This window comes from Melospiza melodia, chromosome 1 (assembly GCF_035770615.1).
Source record: "Melospiza melodia melodia isolate bMelMel2 chromosome 1, bMelMel2.pri, whole genome shotgun sequence".
In the NCBI taxonomy this organism is placed as follows: Eukaryota; Metazoa; Chordata; class Aves; order Passeriformes; family Passerellidae; genus Melospiza; species Melospiza melodia.
Window position 1 is genome coordinate 155,948,336 of NC_086194.1, and position 20,188 is coordinate 155,968,523.

The 20,188-nt window shown below is 40.5% G+C and overlaps 1 protein-coding gene across 4 annotated transcripts; it reads right to left on the reverse strand.

Annotated features, from left to right (window-relative positions):
- Positions 1-285: 285 nt before the first annotated feature.
- LOC134427279 (carbonic anhydrase 13-like) lies at positions 286-19,689 on the reverse strand. 4 transcript variants are annotated; one of them, XM_063173021.1, is made up of 8 exons: positions 19,586-19,689; positions 12,089-12,286; positions 10,330-10,365; positions 8,104-8,222; positions 4,742-4,837; positions 3,551-3,613; positions 2,552-2,707; positions 286-479 (listed from the first exon to the last, which is right to left on the reverse strand). In XM_063173021.1, the coding sequence occupies exons 1-8, from the start codon at positions 19,614-19,616 to the stop codon at positions 366-368; spliced, it is 813 nt and encodes a 270-aa protein (XP_063029091.1). In that variant the 5' UTR covers positions 19,617-19,689; the 3' UTR covers positions 286-365. The 4 variants fall into 4 exon arrangements, with proteins under 4 accessions (XP_063029091.1, XP_063029066.1, XP_063029082.1 ...); XM_063172996.1 differs by lacking the exon at positions 10,330-10,365; XM_063173012.1 differs by lacking the exon at positions 19,586-19,689 and having other exon boundaries at positions 10,330-11,728; positions 12,089-12,172.
- Positions 19,690-20,188: the final 499 nt, after the last annotated feature.

Consider the following 20,188-nt stretch of genomic DNA (forward strand, 5'->3'; position numbering starts at 1 on the left):
AGAGGAATAATCCCAGAACATCCCAAATTGTCAATAATAGCAAGGATCCTGTTCAGTAATTTGGTGGCAAAATTTGGGCAACTCCTTCACCATTTTTTTAGCAGTGACCTCTGTGTATGCAATGCTGATGGCTCAGTACTTCCAAGACAATGCACTCAAACCCAGTCAGACCTGTTAACATCAATGAACCTGTGACAATTCCAGACATACATGTGTGAGAAATGACTGCATGGAAACCACTGACAAAACAACACCTATTGGTTAAAAACAACTCACAAAAAGAAATTAAACATCACAAAGTATATTAACTATTAAAATGAATTTGGTCTTTGGTTTCAGAGGGAGCCTACTCTGGATTTACTCCTTCAATTCCTTCTGACTTCTCGTCCCCTCAGGGGCTGGGGAGGCCGGAAGTTTCTCAGCAAGCAGCAGGCGACCTCATCCTCAGCAGTGCTCAGGAGGCTGCGGAATTTGGCCAGCTGTAACCAAAAGACACATCAGGTTCAGCAGAAAACCCTCATGCAAATACTCATGAAAAAGCATGTAAATAATAAAGACATTTGTAACTTTTTTCCACCTGAAAGAACAGAACTGTATTTTATTAAGTCATGGGGGAATGGCAATTTCACCATTTCTATCCTTGTAAATGAAAAGGGGGATTACTACTGAGAAAATATCCCAAAATACATGAAACTGTGTATAAGGATTACTTGTTTCCTTTATTCACACTTTGTCTTCCACAACCTGATCTAAACCAGGGGGTGTTTTAGCTGGATTTCATAGTTTGGAGATTCTGAAATGCTTTTTGCCAAAAGATAAGATTATGTTTCTTTATCATACAAACATTCTGTATATGTTTCCTTCTTCAAAGAGGATATTCACAATTAACCTGGAATTGCAGGTGTGGTGCTACAGAAAGCTTCTGCCACTAGCACTTACTCAAACCAAAAGAGACTCTAAATTCTTCCCTTGTGAAGAACTTATTCATAACTTCCAGGACAAGCACTTACTCATAACTCAGCATATGCTGTTCTCAGCAGAAACCCCATCAGAGCTCCACGTCTAAACCTTGGGAAATCTGAGGATGATTTCTGACCTAAGTATAGAATTTTGTTTAATTCCTAATCTTTACAATAGTTACTATTTCTATATATCACTTTACTTCCCTCCTAGGTTACCAATGGTAGGACAGTACCAAAACCATTCCATTATAATACGGCATTTAGTCGTAATGGCACATTGCATCATAATGACATTAAGAGCAAAAAATATCAATGCTACCTTGCTTCACCCCATTCTGAAGCTAACATTTGTATTCAGAGTCCTGTAAGTTTTTAAATAGCTTAAAATCTATTTTAAATTTCTTTCAACCTGAAAAGTGCGACAAAAAGTATGTAGTAAACTCTAAAGCCCTAAAGAAATCCAAACTTGAGGAATAAAATTAAATGGTAGAACAATATCAGTCAGGTGCTGACTGAACAATCACAGTGGTGGACATTAGTGGAAACACTTTAGCTGCATGCATGTTTATATTGACAAGAATATAGCAATTTCTACTTTAATACGTAAGATATAGCTAAAGTTTATGAAAAATTACTAATAAAGGATCACTATACTGGACACTTTCCCACACCATGTTCCTGAGCCTGTTACATGGCTGTTTGTATGCAGCATTTCACATTTTAGAATGTATTTATTACAGATTTGCCCAAATAGGAAGCTTTTAACCTGAGAAATGGCTTATCTTTGGAAAGTTGATACCTTAACACAAGTTTCCAATCCTAGATCCAAACAGTTGCAGCAAGCCTTACAAAACCAGATTGAGGGGAGTAAGGAAGAGATATAGGTGAGAAAAATACACACATTGAGCAAATAAATTACTTCCAATCAGTTGTAAACAGAAATTTGAGGTTTCCCAACCAGCAACCCATTCAGGGAACTGTCTTAACACTTATAGCAAAGACTGAAGTCACCATTTCTGCTATGTGTTCTCTACTCAGAAATACCTTACACCTAAGAGGATCAGCCCGCTGGGTGTCACTGTTGCCAAGTTAAGATACAGCATGAGGCTTTTACAAGAATTGCAAATAGACCCTTTTTTGTGGAATCACAGCTTTCCTAAAACTTCAACTTACCACAACAGTATTCCCTCTACATAAATTCATCAAGTTATATGTATTTAGAATGGAAGAAGACATTTACTACTTGTCTGCCAGATAAAAATGCCAAAGGCGAGGTTTGAGCTGGATATACAAATAATTAAATCAACTGGAATTCCAGAATTTCTAAGCATCATCTGAACTCTTTTTTTAGGTTCCATATGAATTATTTTTGTTTCTTAATTGTTAGTGTATGCAGATTCTTTTTAAAAATTAATAATAAATAGCTGTTACAGCAAGAAAGGCACCTAGTCAGAATAAATTTGATAGAAAAATTTTGACTTTTGAAAATCTTGTAACATCTGCAGTGCCACCCATAATATTGGGTGGCATTTACAATTTCCATTCTTACAAAAGCAACACTTCTATAGCAGTGAAAAATCCAATGATACCTGTTCAGAACAAACACTTATGGGCTCTCTCAGAACAATCCAGATGACACTCTCAAGAAGAGGTGGAACAGTGAGAGAGCCAAAGTAAGTCCAGTAGTCCAGGGATGTGGGAAGCAGACAGCTGGGATCAAAGTTTGTGAATAGTGCTTTTTTCCCCTGGAAAGAAATAAAAGAAAAATACCAGGGCAATATTATTTAAAAGCAAGAGGCCAGGGTAACTAACACCAAAGGAGGTAGAGCTTGTTCCACTATCAGGTGGGCTGGCAGCATCTTGGGTGATGACAGGAGGTCCTCATCACCGCCCTTCTGATGAGGTCTTACCTCAGAGACAGCTTTGCTGTGACTTTCCTTGATGCCAGCAGGACACCATGAGAGGTGTCACGTTAGAACAGGCTCCCCTAAGTTACAGATGACCATGAGATGGAAGTGGTGGGGAGAAGACAAAAGATGTTAGACTTTCAACATGGTCTCTGTGGGGCTGGCAGAGTAACCCCACAGGTTACTGCCACTAGCTTCCCTCCTCGCTCCTCCAAGGAATTACTTCTGTTTCCCCCTGTACTGGACACCAGACCACAGATGTCTGTCTGAACATCATGTTGGGAGTCTGGCTAATTTCTCTTGCACAAGCAATGGGTTATTTCTCATCCTGTACCTCAGCAAAACAAGGAAGGAAGTATTTTCCTCATCTTTTTTATAGCTTTCCATAAAGTATGTTTTTCCCCTGTTACTATCTTCATAGCAACAGATATATCAGAGACTGGGTTCTGTGAGGAATTAGCTGTTTCCTCTGATCTTTTGCTGTGTAAAAACTATGTTTTGTCTACTTAGTTTCAACTTAAACAGAATGCACATAAACTGACTCAAATCAGGTATCAATCATTGGGGATAAGGAAACATGAAGGTACAGGGAGTAGCAGCCAGGTTTCAAAAAATAAAAAACCTGACCAACAAAAGCAACTACCAATATTAGCTAGTATTCTTTTAGAAGCACTTGCTCACCTTGATTCTGATGGTGTCCAAGCGGTCAGTAATCTTGTTCAGCTGAGGGTTGCATTCACCAATCTATTAACACCAAAGAAAAAAGAAACACTGGAGCTCCAGAGAAAAGCAATAAAAATTAATAAAAAAGCAAATGCATAATGAAACAGTTTATATAACTGGAGTGACTGAAATATCTGATGCATCTGCTGTACAAACCCGTGACTAGCTGGTCCTTAGAAATAATACTGGTCATAAAGAAAATTCAGTCCCTTGCTAATAGTATTCTGGCTACTCATAGTAATTGCTTCAGCCACAAAAGAATTACAAACTTTTCACTACAGGGGTATAGAAATTATTTATCTTTCATGTTTTAATATGTGGGACATTAAAAGTTACAGACTGACATCAGAAATTTAAACTGCTTATAACATTGAAAACAATGTTCTTACATGAGAACATTACAAACTGAATTTGTGTGCTAAGAAATCCAGTGACACTTCCTTTGAGTCATTGTAATGCAAACTGGAAAGATGGAATTACTGAACTGCTGAAGCAGTTCTTTGCAACTGTGGCACGGAATGGCTCTCTGACTGTGCCAGCACCAGTACTAGCTGTTCTCAGGAAGCTGTGTCAGCCACCAGAAACCACAGAATTTACCAAAGCCCTGTCCTTTGCCATAGATTGTGAGAATTCCCCATCTGCTTCTTCATACAGAATTCAGTGAAGCTGCTGCACAAATCTAATCTTAGAACAGGGAGAGAAGGCAAAAAGGTATATAATAATTATTAGGAAATTCTCCAGTTTCTGGCTCTGCATTATTTAGTTATTATTATTTTCTAGAAGAAATGACCAGCTTAGAAACAAGCCATTAAAAAACCATTTAAATCAAGCTATCCCCCTAACTGAACATGTTAGTCAAGAACAAGTTACTGGGATCCAAATGGGGGCAGCTGAATAAAGTTCCACATCTAATGTTGTTTGGGCTTGCAGACTAGGCAAACTGAAGAGTCTGACTGTCTTGAAAAATCTATTAAGCTGATATTTTTATTCTTAAAGGCAGCACAGCTTTCTATATTGGCAGGTAAACACTACGAAGGAAATAAATATAAAACAAGTTTCTCTTTAGCGATGCTTACACAAACCATCACTGTTATCTCTTTGGGCTTGTAACGCAGATTTATTATGAGGGCTGAAGCATTCTCTTCTTACCTTCAGAAATACAGCCATAACTGCTAGTCCATCTGACTGACAAGCTGCTTCAACAAAACTGGAATACTTCTCTGCATTCCAATGGACGACATGAAGCTGGAAAGCAAAAGACACAGACAGCATCAACGCTCACTGAACTCAAGTAGTGGCAAATAAATATTACAACTTTACTGGGTTTGACACCCTATTTCACTCTTTTGTATGCAGAATCATTCAGTGTTCTAAATGCAGATAATTCATGAAATCAGTAAATATGTAGTTCACACAAACGGCAAAAGCATTTCCAGTGGCTAAGATTATTAAAAATTTAGTAGCAATCGGCATACCACAGTGCCTATCAAATTGCTGTTGGGTCCCCAGATTTTGAACTGAGAAGTTAAGACAAAAAAAAGCCAATGATTATATAACTGGAGGTTTAAAATCCATTTTTAGTACAGCTGATTTTAAAAAATGATTGGAATTCATGAGGATGTCATTATTATTTTACTCTTTTTCTTTAATCAAGCTTTCAGCAGCATTAATCATCCACATAAATAGCTAGAAAATAGGCAAATACACATAAAACTTGCACTGACCCCTTTTCCCTTGTTTAGCTTAAGGGAACATCGGCATTTCATTTTTGACACTTTTCAGATGTTATTTTCTATGACTACTAGTAGTGATGCCCTTACAAGCAGCTTGATTATCTCAGGTTTGAGCATTTGCATTTCCAACATGCATTATTCTGGAAGTGTCCCATGATATTTGCCTAAGAAGCTTAAACCACCCAGCCAGGAGGGAAGATGAAAAGCTTGTGATGTCTATTTCCATGCTACTTAAGTTTAAAAATTAGGTTTCCTAATTCCTGACCACTCTTCATTACGAGAGCTCCTGGTTCCTAAGAAGTTCCAGGTTGTTCCAGCCTTGAGCAATGGTCTGGCTGCCAAACTGGAGAGAGCACACTCACACAGCACTTAGGTCTGACTATTTCACAAACATTAATTACTTTCACGAATCCTCAATGGATTAGTAAATCTTATTACACATAATTTTTAGTTAAAGATGCTCAGAAGCATGGCATGAGATTGTCTTTTCTAAAATTGGTGACCATCTTTTCAGATTTTGAACTTCAAGAATGAGGAAAAGCAACTCATTGAATGACTTAAACTGGGACAAACCCATAAAAAAAGGACTTCCTTTTGGAATACAGCACGTACAGGACAAGTAAAGTAAGAACAATTTAGGAAAACTGAAATCTGCTTTAAAAGATTTCCACATGAAGCAACATGGCTGCATGGCTGAAATACGGACCTGGAAGTATGAAGACTTTTATTCTAAATATCAATTCTTGCTTAACTTCTATAAGTTTCAATTTTCCATATCTATAAAATGGAACTCTTACTTGGTCTTACTTGACATCAATATTTTAAGCATTTGGGCTTTAAAGTGCTGAAACATTACTTGCAGCAAGTAAGGAATCCCACTGTCATCAATAATAATACATGTACAGCTATGATGACACCCATGCTGTCTCACAGCTTCAGAAATCCTTGAAGGAAAGTTGCTATGAATATTATACACTAAGCCAGGAGGAGAACATAGTCCACTAAACCTTTCTCAAGTGCATTAATATCCTGGAGTTCACAGTGTCTGCACTGCTCCCTATTATAAATTCACAGAACCTATGCTGAACAACTTTTAAGCAATTACATTTTTTCATACACAAAAAGGAAACAGATACTCTCAGTCAGAAATTACCTTTATTGTGGACTTGGGAAAAAAAAAAAAAAACACCATCAAAAACAACCCAACAAAGAGCAAAAAGGAAAATTCCCACAGCTACTAATTCCCACTCCCTCATAGCTTTGCCAAAAAACCCCCAGAAGGTAACCCACCAAAAACCAGAGCCCCTAAACAGAGTGTGAAACACTTCTGGGTACAGACACGTTCTCAATGGCTTGTGACTTCTCTAAGGAATATATCCTGTCTTACCACCGTGGTGTCACTGCAGCTTGTGAAGAGACCTTGATCAGCCTGTATGTTGTCACAGAGAATGGAGCCATGGGTCTCTTCTGCTTCCTGGAGGGCTTAAGGGGCAAACCTTGCAGTCTTCTTTACCTGTACATGAATTCTTTCTTCAATTCAGCCAATGCTTTTTCTTCAAACCTTGCACATCTTCCTTACAAAGGTGAGCACTGAAAACATCTTCATGTCTCCTTCTGAGGTATTTTCTTTTGTGTGAACAATATTCAGAAGCCTTGGTTTTAATTCTGAGTTTCTTATCCCAAAGCCAAAGTGACATCTAGAGAGCTTCTTGTGGAGGGTTACCCAACCAACAGGTAACAGAAAGGCCTTTAGACTGGCTAGAAATTCAGAGATATTTTCTCCTTCCATTTGGTTTCTTAGATGGGAAACATGTATTTTCTCAGCTAGAAATTTGGGTTTGGTACTTAATGGTTTTAAAGCACCTCTATTAATTCTTTATATTCCATCTCACCTGGTTCCTGTGGAAAACATAAGCCTTTAAACACTGCAAATGTCACTTTTCCCCATTAGTGTTAGAAAATCGATCTTTTTTTCCTGACCAGTATCTCTTATAGCATTTCCCGTAAAATCTGATCACACCACAGTGCATACATTACATTTATTTCTTCTGTAGTATTATGCCTTTTATTTGGCCATTTATTTTTATACTTTTTACTTTTTAACCCCAGAAAATTCTGACACTGTCTGAATCACATGTTTTTAAAGACCTCAATCTCCTGAAAATATTCCATGGTACTTCCATTTGCAAAGAGGAATGTCATACTGAGAACTTCCTCCTGCAGATTACTCAGATACAAAGGAGACAGAGCAGGAGTGAATGCTCTATGCCAGAGCAGATGGTGCACTTCTCCCTTTGGCACACCACCTCCACTGAAGCACAATCCCCACAGACAGCAGGCATCCCACAGATATTAAACCATGGTTCTCAAAGTCATAACCACCACATTGCTAAGACAAAATGCAACATTCCTATGCCTTGCATAAACTTTACAATACATAGGCCCCAAATCCAATAATTCTGTGGTTTGTCATTGAAGATGACTTTGAAAATATTCTCCAAGGAGGAAACAATGAAAGACAAAGTTTAAAATAACTCTTGAACATTAAGTCTCGCTCTTATCGAGCTCTTGTCTTCTGTACTCCTTTTTTAATCCTCTGCAAAGCTTTCAAAGAGGTTCTCCTTTGAGAAAGGACCAAACAAGCAACACTTCAGGAAGACCACTTTTCAATAAAATGAGGTGAAGATGAAAAGCAGGAAGAGGAAGGGCAACATTACTCTTGTAATGGAAAACTAGTCACAAGCTTAGAGGTACAGATGACTCCATGTAAAGCCTTACCTCTGCCGCATACTTCATCCCATCCACCGTGTGCTCAGAGCCAGCTTCATCATTGGACCCCCAGTGGAAGTGGATCTGGCGCAGCCTGTAGGTCCCGCTGAGTGGCCCCCCAGTCAGCACTAGAAATCCAAACAGAGGAAAAGGCTTCACTGAGAGAATGGAGTCTCTATCCATATCCTCTAACCTCACACCAGACTTCAGTCTTCGGACACTCCTCTGCTCCTGCTCATAAGTTGTCTCAGATGGCTTTCCATTTCTTGGAAGTGCTACAGAAACCCTCACCTGTCGAGGATATGACTATGAAAATTGCATTTATGGGCAGATTAGTGGGTTATGGTCCACTAAAGGGTATGCTGTTATTGTCAAGGTTGGATATTTCTCTGAGAGTGGGAAAATACTTCTATTTTTCAACACTCAAGAGTTTCCTTTCTTGATTATATTCAAAAGAATCACTAAGAAATTAAGCTCAAAATATAGGTTTTATGAATAAGGAGCATGATCATAAAAAATTAATGTCAACAGAATTTATTTTAATCTTTGAAATTTGGTGGAAAATAGGAGGAGCTTAAATTTTCAGGGCTCTTTCCTTCATTTGCAACTAGATCCAGTTATATCAGATTGAAGTCTGAGGAAAAGGAGTTTATATCAACATAAATAAAATTAAGCCAATGCTACATGTGCATTACACAACTGCAACATTACTGACAATTAGCCAGGGCTGGAAAGCATACCGTATGAGGACCAGCTATGTACTTTGGGTTTTTCTAGTTTTGAGTAAAGGAGGCTGAGGGGTATCCTCACTGCTCTCTGCTTCTGTGGAGGGCAAGCAGAGAGGGAGCTGCAGGTCTCTTGTCTCAAGTATCCAGTGACAGGACTCATGGGTAAGGCTCAAAGCTGTTCCAGGGAAGATTTAAACTGGATGCTAGGAAGCATTTCTTTACCATGATGATGGTCAAACACTGGAACAAGCTTCTTAGAAAGGCCGTCAAAGCCCCAGGCTTATCAGAGTTTAAGAGGCATTTGGACAATGCCCTTAACAACATCCTTTAACTTCTGGTTAGCCCTGAACTGCTCAGGCAGTTGGACAACACGATCATTGCAGGTCCCTTCCAACTGAAAGAATTCTCTCCTCTCCTCTCCTCTCCTCTCCTCTCCTCTCCTCTCCTCTCCTCTCCTCTCCTCTCCTCTCCTCTCCTCTCCTCTCCTCTCCTCTCCTCTCCTCTCCTCTCCTCTCCTCTCCTCTCCTCTCCTCTCCTCTCCTCTCCTCTCCTCTCCTCTCCTCTCCTCTCCTCTCCTCTCCTTATTTCTATTTCTATTCTGTTCTGTTCTATTCAAACTAACATGCATATGGGTGGGTTTTTCATTATTTTGCTTTTGCAAGCACTCACAATTTTCTTGTCAGACTTAGAATCAAAATATCTCCTCACAGAGCCTGGAATGTGAATTACAGTACCCAGAGAGATTCCTTATTCACAGCAAAACAAATCACTCCACTCGCCCAGCTCTGTATGTCCTCTGACTGTTTGGGATTCAGTCTGGAATAGTTTACTGGCTCATTACAGAAATTTTAAGGGGAAATGAGGGGAGATTTAACCAGATGCTTTTTTTAAATTAAGAGCAGAAGGGATGACAATAGCAATTTTTTCTCTTCTAGGTTTAGTGCAAAACCTACACTTTCTTAGGAACAAAATCAACCAAATAAAGATAAAAGAAGAATTTTTAAGTTGCCTATTTGCTAACACAAGTAGCTTGGATAATGAAAAAGAACTGGGACTGTTTGTTCTGGGGAAAAATATTTAACTTCCTTAAAGCTTTAACTCAAAAAACATGCGTTTACACAGCCTATAAACTTAGCAAACAGAGGAGATGGGGCAGTGGCAGTTTAAAATTCTTTCTTTTAAGGACTGTAAACTTAGATGCAAATGATCCCAGAAAAGTGTAAAGATCAGTGTTCTAACTGGCTGAGGAAAAACTATTATGTAGAAATGCACCAGCATGAAATATTTATGCTGAAAACTGTGGAAAATGGCCTGTTGATGTATTTGTGCTGCATCACACAGCAATGGTAAAACCATTTAATTTCAACAGTAATTAAGGAAGAGGGTACTCAGAAGTTTTTAAGGCAAATATCAGTATCTTGAATTTTTAAAAATATTGGAAGAAGATCAATAGAGCAATTTCAAAGAATGGAGCTAATGTGGTACCAAACAGCATAAACAGACTTACACAAACAGTTACAGACTTCAAAGCCCAGTTCCAGTGTTGACCAAAGTGAGGAAATGGTTCGTATGGGAGTCAGTTAATAATGCATTAGGAGATGCTAATGTATTTAGTACCAATTAATTTGATTTTGTTTTCATGAAACCAACACATGGCAGGAGTTCTTACTTCACAGAGGTGCCCCAGAAGCCAAATTTGGGCCCTAGAAAATTCAGTATTTTTTGAGCAATGACCTGAAAGAAAACAAAAACAATACTGATAAAGTTTGTCAGTGACAAATACTAGGGGAAATAGTGAATTACTCCATTTATGTTTGTGGACTGAAGAATCTGGTCCATGCATAGAAGACATGGAGTCTAGTGAAGGAGACTGGGTATTCCATCTGTTAATTATCTGATCAACATCTGTCAGTGCTTTGACACAATATGAACTACATCCATGGAGATACGACCTGGGGAAAGCAGTGAGAGGAGGATCGCATTACCATTGCTTTGGTACCAGGAGAAGCCTACGGAAACATTGCTCAGGCCCTGTCACTTCATGAAAGGAGTTAAGAGAGTGGAAGAGGTTCTTGGTGTATTCACATTCATTAACTTTTTTTTCTTTTAAACTGTGAGGGTAATTAACAATTAGAACAACTTACCAAAGGCTGTGGTAGGTTCAGCATCGCTGGAAAATTTGAAATCAAGATTGTGTATTTTTCTAAGAGATGTGCTTTAGTTCACCAGCATCTACTAGGCTCGAAGCAGAGATTAATTCTGGGAAGTTCCGCAGCATCTGACACAAGGTCAGACTGATCATTGATGGTCAGCTGGTGGCTTTCAGGCAACATCCAATGTTGACAGAAAGTTTAAACCTAAGACTGTTCAGGAAACAAAAACATGATGCTGTCTTCATCTATGTCTCTCCCTCTTGCCACTATGAGCTAGTAAGTCCTCAGGACTAAGGGGTCATCAAAAAATTAGTGTCTCTCTGGCTTTGATGCTTTTATGAAAGCACTATGGCCTTGAATCCTCAGCTAAGCCTCACACAGCCACAAAATTATTTTATTGCTTGAAGATTCTGCACTCCTACAGCTTGAAGAGGTGCATGCTACCTTGCCCAAAATCCAAGAGAAGGTTTCAAAGATGAAGGCAGTAACATTACAAAGACTATAATACATCAGAGAACTTCTAAATAAGAATTATTGTTTGCAAAAAGGGAAGCTACATACTCCTGGAAAAGACTTGGGCAATAATACTTTTCAGAGAAGAAAAGGGATTACTTGGGATCTATTTCACTTGTTCTGTATTCGCTCTTATTGTCATAAGAAGGCCGAGTATAGGTGATAAAAAGGGGGAAAACATATAACCAAACCTGCAGCTAAATTCACATAAGAGATTTGAGTGATTCAGTTGGAATGAACCTGTAATGAGACACAAAGGATTTATCTGCAGTGAGAAAGAGAGAGCAGCATTTGAAAACTTGTGCACAACACTGTTCAAACCGGGAGCTGGCACTATCCAGCTGGTGCGGGTGGATCAAACCATTCCTGTAAGTAGGGAATCCCAACACTTGCTGAGAAACACAACCTCGAACTTGTGTCCAAATATGTTCCCACTCTGCATCATGCTGAAAGGCAGGGAAAAAGGAATCTCTCATCCAGAGGAGTAAAACCTTACTGTTTATTAGGAGTTCACACCCAGCAGTGAGACGTGTCCAGGCTGTAGGCATTCTATTTAGGAACTGGTGGAGAAAGTTACAGCGCAAGAGTAAAGGAACAAACCTGATTTGTTGACGGTGTCATCAAACTCCACACTGGTGGAGTGCCCGTTGTTAAGGATGATTTTAGCAGAAGCTGGATCATAACTGGGATTTAGAGGACGGAGGGAGGGATCATACTTGGTTTCCTCAGTTTTGATGTCAATGGGTGACTGACGGTCTCCATTAGCGACAGGAAAAACCTCCTTCCAGTGGGCAGGCCCTGCAATGCATTGGAGAAGAAGTCTAAATTGCTGACAGCAACCTCATTGTTATAAAAGAAAACTCTACTTGAATTGTCCTCATCTGCATCTTTTAAATTCAAAAAGGATGCATCAGGAAAACACAGATAAAACATTCAGCTACTTTTGCTCATCATGTTGCAATAGCTGTTCTCCAGACCCCTCCACGTACCTTGCATGCACCTTTAAACAAGGCCACAGTATGTAGACAATTATTCCCAGGTAAGACTCAGCTATGCACAAGACACAACAAATGCTCACTCAAATCAGGCATCCTGTATCCATGGGCACTATGTCCCAATAACTTTTTGACATGCCACTTTTGCCAAATATCAAGTCTCATTGTGTCTTTAAGGATTGCCTCTTTTCTAGGCAGAAATTTTTATGCCTTATTCATTTACTGCAAAAGACCTGAGAACACATCTTGCACTGATCACTCTGAATGAGATGGAGAGATGTCAAAAAATGCTGAGTGGTTCCTGGAGCCTGATGGCAGTGCCTGGAACCTAAACATACTGCTGCACCTCTGATCATCTCCTCCCAGCCCACCAACTGTGCACACCAGCTGTCACAAAGAAGAGAGACTGCCACCCTCTAATCATGAAGTGTCCATGCACACAGGCACACACACACACACACACACACACACACACACACAAGTTTAGCACTGCCAAAATCAAATAACAGGAACACTCAGGACAGTGGTGCCTGCATGAGGTTTGTATTTCTACTGCCTTCAGCTGATGAGAGTAGGTCTTCCAGACACAGAGCCATTGACCCAACTTAGGTAGAAATTATAGGACTAAAGAAACTGTTAATCAATACCAGTCATCTCAACCTTCCTCTCTCCAAGCAGGCTAAGCCAACTTTTCAGCCAAACCTGAAAAGTTAATAAATCAATAATATGGATATGAGAAAATAGCAAATAACATCCTAAAACAGTAAGAAAATCTTCACTGATAAGATGTGTGAGTTATCTGTTGTTACCTACTAAGCATCAGAGAGTTCCCAATAATTCACAATTAGAGTATATGTGCCATTGTTTAACTATATTTGGATAAGAGGGTAAAGAAAAATATGAACAGCCTGGGGAATATATTCTATAAAGACAGAAAATAAGGTTTAGGATGGAAAGGAGGGGACAGCAAGGGGAAAGAAGAAAGGAAAAAGAGAAAGGTGAAAGTCTGCAGGGCAAACGATCTTTCAGTATTAAGAAGAACACAGAACTTGTTTTTCCCCCAGGCTTATAATGGGTAAAAAGCATAATAAATCAATTGAGAGACTGGATATTTGAAATACTTAATATGAGCATCAGAACCTGGTCAAATAAAATCTGCATCACTGGAAATCCTCATAACTAACTCCCTATACTGAAGATAACTGACCTCAGTGCAAAAATTGGGTTTGGGTCTTTCTGCATGGCTTAGCACTTAAATAAAAATGATGACAAAAAAGGACGAAAACGTACGATGCAGTGGTTAATAGCCTAACGTCAAAAGCTGTTAGGTATTTTTCTTTCCTTGACTTCAGTAGAAGTGAAACTCACAGGTGCTAAAAGCACCCATGCACCCCGGCAGTAAATCAAGGAGGAAGCGCCCACAGCGCCGGGGGCTGCAGCTCACACAGCACCTGGGCAGAGAATGATTCTCCTCTGAGCAGCACTGAAAAACAGAAGGGGGAAAAACTTTTAAAGAATAGCCTAAGACTTAAACCTCAGAACAAAGACAAAGGCCTTCAGTCCTGATTTTAAAAAAAGTACTTTTTTAAATTACTTCATTAACTAAACTCAATAAAGAAATAGATTCTAAGGCAGAAGATAAAAATCCTACTGGTTTGAAACATAACACTGTTTAAACTTAATTCCTCTCAGTTCACAAATGGTCATCAAAGCTATTCAATATTCTAACTACTTACAGTTTAGAATACAATTTTAATTGTGTTTTGATCCTAATACCCTGTAGTTAGGGATGCAACACAAAATTTTATTTGAAGAAGCCCTACTCCATAATTTATACCTCACTACCATGATTTGGAACTCCTAGAAAAAGTTTATTGCTACTTAATTTTAATAATTCTAACAATCCTTAACTGAGAAAAGCCAAAAATATATTTATGTGCTTAACTACTTGATCTCCTATTGCTCTGTCTCAGAAATAACTGTAGTTACTTTAATTAAATTATATGGATGACTTGTATTCAGAAATAATACAAAGTTGCCAAAAAGAGGACCCAAGGCTGTGATTCTGTCACTGCCTAATTACTTAACAGTAATACAATATTCAGTTCTAAAATGACATTATTGTTGCTTTGGCACTTGTTCTTGGCTCAGATGACCAAAATACTGGTTTGCTATGGTGATTAAACATCTACCAGTAACCAAACTACCAGACATCTGACCTTTCAAAACATACAGGAAGGTATCAAGAAACTTCAGCCCATTTTATACCACTAGGTTATATCAACAAGTATTACTTTCTATGTAATCTATTAGCAATCTAGTACAATTACCATGCTTTTGTCCCTCTAGGAAAACTGTGACTCAATTCATTTCTACAGATCCCAGCCCAATGCAAACTTTGTGTATGACTGTTGTAAAAAAAAAGCCATTACTATTGAAAGAGATACTCAAATACATGTCTATAATCAGATTTAAGCCAGCGGGATCTCCAGGGTGAAAATTTTTTTCTGAATTAGATGCCTCCATATTAAAATAATGTACACTTCAGTTTTCTAAATATGTACTTTCAGGGAGTATAACTCATTAATTCACCTCCTTTCATTTTTTCCTTTACTGAATGAAAGTGATTAATATACCAATTTTTGAACTTATGAAATCCTCTCCTGTTGTTGGGAAAATGTTCTCTTGCTAGAGGCAATTTTCTAGTAGCTCTTAACAATCAAAGCTATTGTGACTGAGATTTATGACTAAAAACTGAACCATCTGCTCTGAAGATTTCATGCCTTTATTTTACACACCATTACCACAGGCAATGAATTGTCTGACACTTTTAGGTCAGACTATTGCTGCACATACCACTCACCAGCATTGCACACGGCCAATTCATGAAACAGGTCTCACAGTGAAGGCAGTTAGGAATTTGGCAGGAAACAGAACTCACTATAGCACCTCACAGTGCGGCGTTTTTATCCAGCTAAAGCTAAATATTAAAAATTTCATCAACAGGACAACTTGAGACAAGCCTAGTGAACACACTACAGGATACAGCTGAATTCTAATGAGCCTCTATACGCGCATAAATGGAGCATGTACAGGTAAAAAGGGGTTTGGGTTTGGTTTTTTTTCACAGTTTATTATATATAGAAAATTCATTATTTTAGAATGGTCTGGCCTTGACAGGATCATATCCTCATTTTGTCGCAGACATATTTTATGAAAAATCCTTTTGCCAGGATCTTTTCTCCTGAGAAGCTGAGAAGCTTCAGCTTCTCCAGGTTTTGCTGCTTTGGAATGTGATCTGGAGAGTTGTTACCCAGCATGTAAAATTGTTACTTGATGACCAATGACAGCCACCTGTGTTGAGGCTGTGAGCAGTCCCAAGATTTTATTATCATTCCATTCCCTTTTCCTTGCTAGCCTTCTGATGAAATTCTTTCTTCTATTCTTTTAGTAGTGTTAATGTATCATTTTTTTTAATATATATCATATAATATATATAATAAAATTATAAATCAGCCTTCTGAAACATGGAGTCAAGATTGTCTCTTCCCTCTTTCCCACCACATCATTTATTTCTAAAGAGAATCCATTGCCCAGTTTGTCAATCACAGAGTGTTTAAATTTATAAACTTAGGTTTGCAAGTAATACAATTGCATATTAGGTTACAGGAAGATGAGCTCAAACAAAAGCAATTGAAAATTCATTATGGGTAAAATTAAGCACCTTTTAAAAAGCAGATATTGAAATGACGTAATTATTCTCAGAAAAAAAAGTATAAGGAGTTATGGCTCAACTGAATTATCTTAAAAGTCATTTGCAATCTAAATGATTCTATGAATTAATATCCCTTTTATTTATAAAATGCCTCAGCATTACTGTAGTAACTAGATCAAGAGAAATTTTTGCTGTAACAGACAATACATGTAAATAATTACCATATATTTCATTAAATGAATAGTAAACTGAAGTCAATTGTTTTCCCACTGTGGTCCCTTTCAACTTTACTCATTCTTTGATTTGCCTTTTAACTAAACATGTAAACAAAAAAGGACTCAAGGGGCAAGAATATTCCCATCCTGATAGGAACCTTGAGCAACAGTGAAAAGCATGCATGATACCACACTGAAGCCAGTCTTCAAGATTTCAGTATTATGCCTCTATGTATAAGCAACATCAAAACCGTGAGATAAGAAAAGTGGCAAGAAAGCAAAGGCCAAGGTTTTCACAGAAATAAAATAATGCCTTCATTTATTTCAGAAATAGGTGCATCAAAGTAAAAGTAATCAAAGTAAAGAGAACTTCTGCGTTAGGGGTGTGTGACAAGATACTGGTAGCACGGAGGCTGCAGGTGTGGCTCCTGTGAGAAGCTGCTGAAGCTTTCCCCGTGTCCAATAGGGCCAGTGCCAGCTGCTCCAGGATGGACCCGCTGCTGGACAGGGCTGGGCCCGTCAGGGACAGCGCTAGCACCCCTGGGTAACAGATTTAAGAAGGGGAAAAAGTTACTGTGCAACAGCAGCTGAAAGAGAGGAGTGAGAATATGGGAGAGAAACAGCTCTGCAGACACCATGAGGAAGGGGAGGACGTGGTCCCAGAGCCAGAGCAGATTCCCTGCACCATAGTGAAGACCAGGGTAAGGCAACTGTGCCCTGTATGGAGGTGCACAGTGAAGCAGAGATCCACCTGCAGCCCATGGAGGGTCACAACTGGAGAAGGTGGATGTGTCTTGAAGGAAGTTTTGACCTCATGGACAGCCTACACTGGAACAGGCTCCTGGCAGGAGCCCATTGGAAGCCCAGGCTGGAGCAGGTTTGCTGACAGGATTTGAGGTCCCCTGGGGAATCCACACTGGAGCAGTTTGCGAAAAACTACAGCCTGTGGGAAGCCCTCACACTGGAGAAATTCATGGAAGGCTGTTTCCATGGGTGGGACCCTATGCTGGAGCAGGGGCAGAGTGTGAATAGTCCTGCTGCTGAAGAAAAAGGAGAGGCAGAGACAAGACGTGATGAACTGACCACAGCTGGTGCAGGAGAGGACACAGAGAAATCCTATGGAGTGAAGGAGTGAAGTTGGGCCGAGGATAAAGGGAGGGTTGGAGGGAAGGTGTTTTGTTTTCTCATTGTCTGGCTCTGATTTGATAAGCAACCAATAAAACTAATTTCCCCAAGTCAAGTCTGTTTTGCTTATGAAAGTAACTGGAGAGTTACTTAACCTCTGAGCATTTCAGTCTATTTTCTCTGCCCTGTCCGGCTGAGGAGTGATACAGTGGCTTTGGCAGGCACCTGGTGTCCAGTCAGTGTCAATACCTAAATCTTTTAATTCTTTACCTAACAGTGAGCCCATGTCCTTAAACATAGATATTTCATATATGCAGACATGTATGTTTTAATATTTGCCCGTTTACTTTATGCACATAATGATTTATGTTGTGACTGTAGTGAGTAGCAATTGCGGAACTCAGAGTGAACACAGATGTCTTTTCAACTCTTCAGGCAGTCAACCACACTATATAACTGCACCACATTTAATTTATTTCGCTTTATTTCTGTCTGAATTGCAAAAAGTAATCTTAGTTTCAGAGAAACTATTTTCAGGACCACAAAGGCAAACAAAATTTTCAAGAATCAGAGAAATTTCCTTCACTTGCCACTCAATCAAACAATAATAACAAGAAAAATCAGTAAAATAAATGCAGTAGAAGAGAAAAAGCTAAGAAATAAAACTGATGCTAGGGAAGAGCACTGAAGTGTTCGATATCCATGCCTCCCTCCTCTAATGTCCTGTGAAAGGTGTGGTGAAGGGCGTGGACTGATGAGGAACTATCCGCCCCACAGCTGCTCTGGGGCTCCAAGAAAGGAGTGAAAGGCAAACTCCCCCTCAAATATGTTACCAGGCAGGCAGCAAAAAGAGTTTTATAGGAGAGACAGGGCCCCAAGCACGGTCCAGGGCCACCCCAGTAGAAATTCTGGTCGCTTCCCCTCTCTGTAAGTTGAGAATAGCAAACAAGAAGAGACAGGATAAGGGAGGGAAAGTGGACTTCTTATCTGGGCAGTGCAGGTGAAGCTCAAAGCATAGAAACTCATGGAGAAAAAAAATTGAAAAACAAGACCCATTTACGTCTTCAGGGGAGGGGTAAGGTAGACTGCACAACAGCAGATAACACACCCAATCATTGCAACATCCCTGTGATCCACCACCACTACCCAGTTTTTCAGGAAAAGTAAATCCATCCAGAAAAGATGGAACATGAGGGCCAGGAAGGAAAGATAGTACTTTCTATGCACAAGCAGTATTCCAAAGTCTAAGTAATATGCACAAAGTCTAAGAATATGCACAAAGCATATTCTTATAGGCATTAGTATATGCAAATATATAGCTGTCTCACTTTGCTGTCACAGCATTTCATTTCTTTGTGTACAGACAACATAAGATATTCCACGTATTTTATCAGAGTTGAGCCTACAATTTACAAAAACACTTTTATTTCTACTTGCATGACTTGTGAGACCGTCTGCACACTGGAGCAGCGTTTGCATGACTGAAGATGCAAAACAGAGCCAAGTCTTTAAGCCTGCAGATGAGCCCATCTTGGGACTTCAAAGACTGACAAGATGAAGGAAACCACTGAACAACTAAAGTCCAAAAGCATCTCCTCTTAGGTGCATAGTTATATATTTAAATAACCCAGTCAAGTAACTAGGATTTCCCACCGTGTAGTACAAGCAGAACAGAGCTGGAGTCAGAAAAGCACGGCTGGAACAGCAGTTCCGATCAGTGCAGCTGTCAGCCACGTACTCGATCTGTGCACGCAACTGTTCAGCTGAAGGAGCGAACGAAATCGCAAGCGGGAGCGCCACAGACCGGACCCGGAGCCAAGCCCGGCCCGGCTCTGCAGGCAATGCCGCACGCATGGACACCTCTCAGCCGCCTGCCTTGCAGAAAGCCGAGACAAAAATCGGCTCGCTCTCACGCTGCAGAGCATTTCAGCTCATCCAGCTCTCCCGAGGGCGCTGGGCTGCCGAGCCCGGCGGCGGCAAGCGCTGCCCGCCGGGCCCCGCTGCCCGCCCCGACGGCCCCGGCTCGGCCCCGGCCGCTGTTCCCTACCGTTGTGCTCGTCGTATCCCCAGTGCAGCATGGCTCTGCTCTCCTGCCGGCACGGCACGGGACAGGACAGGACGGGCTGGGATGGGACGGGATGGGGCGGGAGAGGCGGCTGCGCCCGATTTGAAGGCGACGGGGCGGCGACGCCCCGATCCTCGGGCGCTGATAACGAGACCTGCAGCGCTCCGGCCTCCTGGCCTGTCCGTGCCTGTTGTCGCCTCAAGCCCTTCGTCACCCAGGCTCTCCCCAGGCTCCCCCCAGCACCGTCGGGGTGGCCCGGGGGACGCAGTGCCATGTCTCAAGAGCCCGCTCTAACAGAGGGAAGGTGGCTCCACCAGCCCCCGTCCCGCCAGAGCACGAGTTGTGCGGCAGTGCCCATTACTGGGGTCACCCCCGCCACTCCCGAAAGTAAAGCCAGTCCGAACCGCTGCATCCCCTCCCGATTTTCTCCCAGAGGTGTAAACCAAATTCCCTTTGGAATAGGTCGCAGGAAGATTTCACGTTTTCCGAAGTGGGGCCGTGAAGGCAGAAGGGTGTCCCACTACGCACTGGGAATTTATCCAAGCGCCGCGTGTGCCGGGAGCTGCCCGCGGGCAGGTGCTTGAG